Below are 10628 nucleotides of genomic sequence, written 5' to 3' on the forward strand. Positions count from 1 at the left end.
AAAAAGAGATCAAAAAGTCGCATGTACCTAAAAATGGTACTGATGGAAAATACAGTTCGTTACGCAAAAAATAAGTCCTCGCACGGCTTTATTGATTGAAAAATAAAAACGTTCTGGCTCTTAGAATAAGGTAACACAAAAAGTGAATGATTGTTTACAAAACGTATTTTATTGTGCAAACGCCATAAGACATAAAAAAAAACTATAAACATCTGGTATCGCCGTGATCGTATCGCCCCGCAGAATAAAGTTAATATATCATTTATAGCGCACAGTGAACGCTGTAAAAAAAAAAAAGTATACAAAAACAATAGTAGAATTGCTGTTTATTAGTCACCACGCCACCTAAAAATGGAATAAAAACTGATCAAAAAGCCGCATGCACCCCATGAAAACTACAATGGATTCCTCAAGGGGTCTAGTTTCCAAATTGGGGTCACTTTTGGGGGGTTTCCAATGTTTTGCCACCACAAGACCTCTTCAAACCGGACATGGTGCCTAATAAAAAAGAGGGCTCAAAATCCGCTAGGTGCTCCTTTGCTTCGGAGGCCGGTGCTTCAGTCCATTACCGCCCGAGGGCAACATGTGGGATATTTCTCAAAACTGCAGAATCTGGGCAATAAGTATTGAGTTGCGTTTCTCTGATAAATCCTTTTGTGTTATAAAAAACAATGGTATAAAAAGAGTAAATTTCACCTCTACTTTGCTCTAAATTTCTGTGAAACACCTAAAGGGTTCATAAACTTTCTAAATGCTGTTGTGAATACTTTGAGGGGTCTAGTTTCTAAAATGGGGTGTTTGATAGGGGTTTCTAATATATGGGCCCCTCAAAGCAACTTCAGAAATGAACTGGAACCTAAAAAAATAAATAAATGAGGCAATACTTCGCTTCTTACATTATACTGATAATGAGCCGTGCCCACCCCGAGATGACCCCAGTTTTGACCGTTTGTATAAACGGAGACCCCTATTAGACCGTTCCAGTGCCCGGTTTTCCCAAGCATACACCCCCGAGAAGTGTTTTTCTATTGATGAGTCCCTGGTACATTTTAAAGGGAGGGTTCAATTTCGCCAGTACCTGCCAGGTAAGAGGGCAAGGTATGGCGTGAAGATGTATAAGCTGTGCGAGAGTGCATCAGGGTATACCTACAGGTTTAGGATATATGAAGGAAAGGCCACCCCCAAACCAGACTGCATCCTGGACTACAATAGGTACATGGGAGGGATGGACTTGTCAAATCAAGTCCTGAAGCCCTACAGCGCCATGCGGTGTGGTATAAGAAGCTGGCCGGGCACATCATACAGATGGCTTTGTACAATGCGTATGTGCTACGTCGATGTGCAGGCCAGAGGGGAACTTTCCTGGAATTTCAAGATCTAATCTTTAGGGACCAGGAAGGGGGGGCACCCAGTACTTCTGGAAGCGAGGCCACACGCATCGTACCAGGGCAACACTTTCCAGGAGAAGGTCCCCAAACCGGTGGAAAGGGAAAGAGTCAAAAGAGGTGCAGAGTCTGCTATAAGAGGGGGATAAGGAAGAACACAATATACCAATGTGACACGTGTCCCGAAAAACCAGGGCTCTGTATAAAAGATTGTTTTAAAATGTATCATACATCCCTTGATTTTTAATTTACCCTGATGCACTCCGCACAGCTTACCCCCCTCATCTTTCCCTTCTGAGCCCTGCCGTATGCCCAGGCAGCTGATAACAGCCACATGTAGGGTATTGTCGTACCCAGGAGAACCCACATTACAATTTAAGGGGTGTATATCTCCGGTGGCGCATGCTGGGCACACTATATTGGACACTGAAATGGCATATACATATATAAAATTGCAAATCTCACACTGCACCATCTGCTGCGCATTATCTTTTACACAGTACCTGTGGGGTCAAAATTCTCACTACACCTCTAGATAAATGTCTTAAGGGGTGTAGTTTTTAAAATGGGGTCACTTCTCGGGGGTTTCAACTGTACTGGTACCTCAGGGGCTTCTGCACACATGACTTAGCACCAGAAAAGCTCCAGTAGGCCAAATGGTGGTCCTTTCCTTCTGAGCCCTCCCATGGGCCCAAAGGGCAGTTTATCACCACAAATGGGGTATTGCCGCACTAAGGACAAATTGGGCAACAAAATGGGGTATGTTGTTCCTTGTGAAAATAAGAAATTTTGATCAAAAATGACATCTTATTGGAAAAAATATCATTTTTTTCATTTCACAGCCCAATTCAAATAGGTGCTGTGAAAAACCTGTGCGGTCAAAATGATAACAAAAACCATAAATGAATTCCTTGAGGGGTGTAGTTTCCAAAATGGGGTCACTTCTGGTGGGTTTCCATTGCTTTGATACCTCTGGGGCTCTGCAAATGCGACATGGCACCCGAAAACCAATCCAGCAAAATCTGGACTCCAACAAACACATAGCGCTCCTTTCCTTCTGAGCCCTCCCATGGGCCCAAACGGCAGTTTATCACCACAAATGGGGTATTGCCGCACTAAGGACAAATTGGGCAACAAAATGGGGTATGTTGTTCCCTGTGAAAATAAGAAAATTTGATCAAAAATGACATTTTATTGGAAAAAATATAATTTTTTTCATTTCACAGCCCAATTCAAATAGGTGCTGTGAAAAAACTGTGCGGTCAAAATGATAACAAAAACCATAAATGAATTCCTTGAGGGGTGTAATTTCCAAAATGGGGTCACTTCTGGTGGGTTTCCATTGTTTTGATACCTCAACGCCTCTTCAAACCTGGCATGCTGCCTAAAATATATTCTAATAAAAAAGAGGCCTCAAAATGCACTAGGTGCTTCTTTGCTTCTAGGGCTTGTGTTTTATTCCACGAGCGCAGTAGGGCCACATGTGGGACATTTCTAAAAACTGCAGAATCTGGACAATACATATTTAGTAGTGTTTCTCTGGTAAAACCTTCTCTGTTACTAAAAAAAAATGTAATAAAATTGAAATTCAGCAGAAAAAATGAAATTTGCAAATTTCATTTCCACTTTGCTTTAATTCCTGTGAAATGCCTGAAGGGTTAAAAAACTTTCTATATGCTGTTTTGAATACTTTGAGGGGTCTAGTTTTTAAAATGGGGTGTTTTATGGGGGTTTCTAATACATAGGCCCCTCAAATCCACTTCAGAACTGAACTGGCACCTTCAAAAAAAGGCTTTTGAAATTTTCTTAAGAATATGAGAAATTGCTGTTTATGTTCTAAGCCGTGTAACGTCCAAGAAAAATAAAATAATGTTCAAAAAACGATGCCAATCTAAAGTAGACATATGGGAAGTGTGAACTAGTAACTATTTTGGGAGGTATAACCGTCTGTTTTTCAAGCAGATGCATTTAAATTCTGAAAAATGCTATTTTTTGTAAATTTTCTCTAAATTTTGCAATTTTTCACAAATAAAGACTGAATATATCGACCAAATTTTACCACGAACATGAAGCCCAAAGTGTCACGAGAAAACAATCTCAGAATCGCTTGGATAGGTTTAAGCATTCCGACGTTATTACCACATAAAGTGAAATATGTCAGATTTGAAAAATGGGCTCTGAGCCTTAAAGAGGCTCTGTCACCAGATTTTGCAACCCCTATCTGCTATTGCAGCAGATCGGCGCTGCAATGTAGATTACAGTAACGTTTTTATTTTTAAAAAACGAGCATTTTTGGCCAAGTTATGACCATTTTTGTAATTATGCAAATGAGGCTTGCAAAAGTCCAAGTGGGTGTGTTTAAAAGTAAAAGTCCAAGTGGGCGTGTATTATGTGCGTACATCGGGGCGTTTTTAATACTTTTACTAGCTGGGCGCTGTGAAGAGAAGTAACATCCTCTTCTCTTCAGAACGCCCAGCTTCTGACAGTGCAGATCTGTGACGTCACTCACAGGTCCTGCATCGTGACGGCCACATCGGCAGCAGAGGCTACAGTTGATTCTGCAGCAGCATCAGCGTTTGCAGGTAAGATCGACTTACCTGCAAACGCTGATGCTGCTGCAGAATCAACTGTAGCCTCTGGTGCCGATGTGGCCGTCACGATGCAGGACCTGTGAGTGACGTCACAGATCTGCACTGTCACAAGCTGGGCGTTCTGAAGAGAAGAGGATGTTACTTCTCATCAGAGCGCCCAGCTAGTGAAAGTATTAAAAACGCCCCGATGTACGCACATAATACACACCCGCTTGGACTTTTACTTTTAAACACACCCACTTGGACTTTTGCAAGCCTCATTTGCATAACTACAAAAATGGTCATAACTTGGCCAAAAATGCTCGTTTTTTTTAAATAAAAACGTTACTGTAATCTACATTGCAGCGCCTATCTGCTGCAATAGCAGATAGGGGTTGCAAAATCTGGTGACAGAGCCTCTTTAAGGCCCAAACTAGGCTGCGTCCTTAAGGGGTTAAAGTAAAGTGAGTGAAATTTACAATTATTATTTTTTTTGCAGAAAGTCATATTTAATTTTTAAAAAAACTGTAACACAGAAGGTTTTACCAGAGAAACGCAAATCAATATTTATTGCCCAGATTCTGCAGTTTTTAGAAATATCCCACATGTGGCCCTAGTGTGGTAATGGACTGAAACACCGGCCTCAGAATCAAAGGAGCACCTAGGGAATATTGGGGCCTTCTTTTTTATTAGATTATATTTTAGGCACCATGTCAGGTTTGAAGAGGTCTTATGATGCCAAAACAAGGGAAACACCCCAAAAAAATACCCCATTTTGGAAACTACACCTCACAAGGAATTAGTCTACGGGTGTGGTACGCCCCACAGGTGTTTCATATGTTTTATTAGAAATGGGCAGTGAAAATAAAGAAAATATTTTTTCTTCAAGAAGACGTAGCTCTAGCTTAAAAAAAAAAAAAAATTCATTCTCTCAACAAATAAAGGAAATAAAGAAACCCAACATTTGTAAAGTAATTTCTCCCGAGTACGGCAACATCCCATATGTGGTCCTAAACTGCTGTTTGGGCACACGGCAGGGCTCAGAAAGGAAGGAGCGTCATTTGGCTTTTGGAGTGTAGATTCTGCTGGATTGGTTTCTGGTCACTATGTCACATTTACAAAGCCCCTGTGGAACCAAAACAGTGGTAACACCCAAAAAACTGACCCCATTTTGGAAACTACACCCCTCAAGATATTCACCTAGAGGTGTAGTGAGAATATTAACCCTGCACGTGTTTTGCAGAAATAAGTGTGCACTCGATGTTGGAGTGAAAATGGGAATTTTTCCATAGATATGCCAATATGTGGTGCCCAGCTTGTGCCACCATAACAGACAGCTCTAATTATTAAGCTGTGTTTCCCGGTTTTAGAAACACCCTACATGTGACCCTAATCTTTCACATGGACTATCGACAGGGCCCAGGAGTGAAAGAGTATCATACAAAATTGAGGCCCAATTTGGCGACTTACCAAGTATTGGTTCACAATTGCAGAGGCTCTGATGTGAAACAATAAAAGAAACCCCTGAGAAGTGATCCTATTTTGGAAACTACACCCCTCAAAGCATTTATTAAGGGGTGTAGTGAGCATTTTCACCCCACAGGTCTTTTCCATAAATGATTGCGCTGCGGATGGTGCAAAGTAAAAATTTAAATTTTTCCCTAGATATGCCATTTCAGTGTCAAATATGTTGTGCCCAGCTTGTGCCACTGGAGACACACCCCAAAGATTGTTAAAAGGGTTCTCCCAGGTATGACTATGCCATATATGTGGAAGTAAACTGCTGTTTGGGCACGCTGCAGGGTTCAGAAGAGAGGGAGCGCCATTTTTTTGCTTGGTAGTTTTACTGGTATTTTAGTTTATAATGTGGGGGCACATGTAAGCTGTGCAGAGTACATCAGGGGCATAGTCAGGTGGTATAATAATGGGGTACAAAAACAAAAAAACATAAAATAATCCAAAGGTATGTGTTACGCTGTGAAGCAATTCTTTATGTACAGGCCGATGTCGCACTGATAAATGTCCTTTCTTATAATTTAGGGCCTTGATAAATCGGCTCTTGAAACAGAAGAATGTTTCACTCGGGCTCGCACAACTGCATATTCTCTTTCCTGACATATTGGAGCCGTAACTTTTTTTATTTTTCATAGACAGTGGTATGAGGGCTGTATTTTTGCGGGATGAGCTGTAGTTATTATTGGTACCATTTACGATACATGCTATTTTTGATCCCTTTTTATCCTAGATTTTGGAAGGCAAGGTGACCAAAAAAAACAGCATTTCTGGCATAGTTTTTTTTTTATATAGCGTTCACCGTGCTTTATAAATTACATGTTAACTTTATTCTACGGGTCAGTAAGATTCCAAATTTATAGAACTTTTTTATGTTTTACAACTTTTTGCACAATAAAATTAAATTTTGTAAAAAGAATGTATTTTTTCTGTCGCCACGTTGTGAGAACCAGAACTTAAATTTTTTAGTCGACTGAGCTGTATGAGGGCCTTTTTTTGCGATACGAGCTATAGTTTTTGGATACATGGGAATTTTTATTCCAATTTTTGATGGGCAAAGTAACCAAGAAACAGAAATTCTGGCTTTTTTACGCCGTTCACCGCATGGAATAAAAGAACATAATATTTTTATAGTTCCGGCGATACCAAATATGTATGGTTTCATTTCTTTTTTTCAATAATAAAAGGACTTGATAAGGGAAAAAGGGCAAATGTGTTTTATTTTATTATATGTTTTACAACTTTTTTTTTTAGTCCCACTAGGAGACTTGAAGATCCAACTGCCTGATTTTTTTTCTAATACATTGCACTACCTATGTTGTGCAATGTACTAGATCTGTCAGTCGTTCACTGACCGCAAGCTGATTAGGCTTCGCCCCCTGGCGGGGCCTAATCAGTTTCCGTAATGGCAGAGCAGGAGGCCATTGTTAGGCCTCATGTTGCCATAGCAGCAGTCGGCAGCCCTGCGATTGCATGGCAGGGCTGCCGATCTACTACCAACCTCTAAGATGCAGCGATCGCTGCATCTAAGGGGTTAATGGCAGGGATCGGAGCTCCGGTTCCTGCCATTACAGGTGGATGTCAGCTGTAATATACAGCGGGCATTCATCGCTGATGACGCCAGCTCAGCTGCTGAGCCGGCGCCATCTTGCTGTCGGCTATGGCAGCATTTTAGGCCCCGCTGAAAGGCGAGGCTTGGAAAGCTTCCATAATAGGCAGACCGGGAGGCCTCTGGTTGCCATTGCAGCCACCGGCACCCTTGCAATTTTATTGGTGGGGTGCTGACGAGCTGCAAACCCCTTAAATGCAGCGATCACTTTTGACCGCTACATTTAAGGGGTTAAAGCGGGGATCGGAGCTAATTTTGGTCCACGCCATTACAGCAGGGTGTCGGCTGTAACATACAGCTGACAAAGGGGGATGGTGGCACCGACTCAGCTTCTGAGTTGGTGTCCACCATTTGTTGTATGGATACAGCAAAACGCAGGAATCACTGGCTTTCCATGACGTATCCATACTACAAATGTTGGGAAGGGGTTAATTCCACAGGTGCTTTGATCGCATGTGCCAATAAGGCGGGCACTTGATGTAAAAGTGCTCCTGCACTCCACGCTGCTAATACAGCCTCTCTAGCAACCTACTGATTGGCCGCCAAAGCCGACACTCAGCGCAGAGAGCGGCAGTTTTTGGTGGAATTAAACATCAGTTTTTCATCCATGCAACTTGCATGACAAAGACTAAGGCCCCATGCACACGAACGTGCTTTTGCGGCCGCAATTCCCCCGAAAATCCACGGGAGAATTGCGGCCTCATTCATTTCTATGGGGCCATGCACACGACCGTAGTTTTTACCGTCCGTGCACGGCCCGGGAGCCAGCACGGCAGAAAGAACGGACCGGTCTTATTACGGCCGTGTTCTGCGGTCCGGGCTCTTTGAAAATAATGGCCGCGGCCATGTCCCGCGATTTTCGTGCGGCCTGCGGCTGACAGTCCGCAGCCGGCCGACCCGAAAATCACGGCCGTGCACATGGCTACGATCGTGTGCATGAGGCCTAAAATGTAGGTTTGAAAGGCCCTCCCCTAGAACGCTCTGTCAGCAGTTTTGTAGCCTCAAGACTGCTGACAGATTCCCTTGAAAGCAAAGTGGTGGTAAGCTGTAACAAAAAAAATAAAAAATGTTGGGCATATATTAAATTGTAATCCTTTTTTTCAGTAACCTAGAATGTGTTAACAGAGAAACGCAACTCAATATTTATTACCCTGATTCTGAAGTTTTGAGCAATACACTACTGCAAACACCAAGTAACAAGTGTCAGTTTCAGAGTGGCCGTTATTGGCTCCTGGATAGGTTTCTACAACTGTATAAGATTGTACGGTGTATACGAACTGGAATCCTATTCCTCCAATTTATTCTGAGTGCCGTGCCACCATTACAGTTAGGCCTCCCACACATGGTGTTTGGTCCGTGATATACGGTCCGTACGTCGGCCGCATTTCCCAGACCGAACTCAGTGCAGGGAGCCGGGCTCCTAGCATCATAGTTCTGTACGATGCTAGGTGTCACTGCCTCGCTGTGGGACAACTGTCCAGTACTGTAATCCTGTTTTCAGTACGGGACTGTAGTTCCACGGAGAGGCAGGGACTCCTAGCATCGTACATAACTATGATGCTAGGAGCCCGGCTCCCTGCAATGTGCTCAGTCCGGGAAATGTGGCCGACGTATGGACCATATATCACGGACCAAACACACTCGTAGGTGACGCTCCTTAGGTAGCAACACAGGTCACTAGCCCTTTTAACCAATGTTATATCCACAGGAATCCTGCACGTCACCCACTTAGCCGTGGCCAATCAACGCCCAAACACAGTCCGGTCTCTTCTTAGCTATGAAAAAAGTACATTCCAGAGGTAGAGAACAAAAAAAGTTTCTCTTTTCATGCAATTTAAGCTTTACCAGTTTGTGATTCTCCAGCTATTACGATGTGTTGGGGAATAAAATGGATTCTCCCATTGTATTCCAAGGACTGGAGAACCTGGAAAATCACTTCAACCATCTCTGGACAACAGCATTTGGCATTTTCTGCAACTACCACAGATTTCGTCGGAAGTTACCACACACGTTACTTGCTCTCCACTGGCAGGCAAGAATAAAACCAGATTATAGGTCGGAGTACCAGCAATTGGAACACCAGTAATCAGGGAATTGAAAGAAAAATATCGGATACAAGAATGTAACAGCAAAATCTAGACACGCACAGGAAATCTGATAGACCGATCTAGAAAAAAAAAAAAGAGAGACGAGGCAGCCATCGCATCAGGGCAGAGATTGAATGGAGAGGTCACTGTATTCAGTTCTCTAGAAGTTAGGCCCCATTCATCTCTATTGGCCACAGACACCTGTCTGTATATTTACGGATGTGTGTCCGGGCTATAAAAACGATACGCAGAATATAGAACATGTCCTATTCTTGTCCGCATTTGCAGCACTGACTCGCCCATAGAAGTAGATGGGCGCATCTACAATTGCAGACAGCCACAAATGTGCATCCATATTTGCGGACAGTAAAAACCCCTTCTGTCGTGTGCATAAGGCCTTAAAGGAACAGTCTATAAAGAGGCATTCATTCCCAAAATGGACAATTATCACTGAGCCACTGTATAGACGAAGACTCTGATAGCTGGGGACCCAACGATCACTAGAACAGGATCCCAAGCCCCCTGTTCCTCCTCACTGCACAACCGGAGCGGTGGAAAAGCATGGGCAGGGGCGCTCTAATCAAAGTCTATGGGACTGACGGAGACAGCCGAGTACAGTGCTTGACGGTTCCCATCAGTCCCCTAGACATTGCATGGAGGCGCAGTGCGCACGCTCGAACACGGCTCCATTCAAGCTCCGGCTCAGGACCCCTGCGCTAGTGATCGGTGGGGCTCCCAGCGATCAGACCCTTATCACCTATACTGTGAAAAATCCAGGTCCAGGACCCCCACCTATCTCCAGAGCAGGGGGTCACTCATTCCCCACCCCACCTGGTAAGGCAGAGGGGAGCATGCATATGCGACGGTCTCCCCATTTTGTGAGTTACAGAAACAGCCGAGCAAGTCTACCTTATCAGGCAGGGGGGGAGTGAGAGGTTGATCCCAATCGTGGAGATAGGCGGGTCACCGATCAGAAAGGACTTGCTATACAGGTCTATGATGGCAATACCCCTTTTTTTTGCCGCAAACCTGCTGTGCTGAATAAAAATAGGGCATAGCACCTCTTCCAAAAAAATAAAAATAAAAGGCTCACCCATAGAGCCCTCAAGTTGATATTTATTATTTGTGTATTAGCCTGGGAAACGACAAACCACATACAAGTACGGCTGCCAATGCATAGGCCTCGGTGACCATACCTACCTTCCTCGAGTTGAGCGGCCACACAAGCCGCTGGCAGTAGCAGGAATAATTTCGGACACATTGCCATCATTCTGAACTAAACCCGCCACACACTAACACAAGCCCGGCAGCTGTTACAGCAGGACTCCGCATGCAGACCTCCTCACACTCATGCCACACTGGGGGCAGACATATTTGTTTCCTTGCGTATCAGGCTGCGAGTTTATTTTTTTTTTTTGTTTTTTTTTTCCCTCGAGCTTTAAACCAACTTTATTAAACAAGTCAA

General features: G+C 43.5%; 1 protein-coding gene across 2 annotated transcripts in view; it reads right to left on the bottom strand.

Moving 5' to 3' along the window:
* LOC142742780 (S-adenosyl-L-methionine-dependent tRNA 4-demethylwyosine synthase TYW1-like) overlaps positions 1–10583 on the bottom strand; it is a 197188-nt gene extending 186605 nt beyond the window's left edge. For both annotated transcript variants that reach the window (XM_075852901.1, XM_075852902.1), the window contains exon 1: positions 10364–10583. In XM_075852901.1, the coding sequence (XP_075709016.1) occupies positions 10364–10433 (70 nt within the window). In that variant the 5' untranslated portion in view covers positions 10434–10583. The remainder of the gene's footprint in view (positions 1–10363) is intronic.
* Positions 10584–10628: the final 45 nt, after the last annotated feature.

This window comes from Rhinoderma darwinii, chromosome 2 (genome assembly GCF_050947455.1).
Source record: "Rhinoderma darwinii isolate aRhiDar2 chromosome 2, aRhiDar2.hap1, whole genome shotgun sequence".
In the NCBI taxonomy this organism is placed as follows: domain Eukaryota; kingdom Metazoa; phylum Chordata; class Amphibia; order Anura; family Rhinodermatidae; genus Rhinoderma; species Rhinoderma darwinii.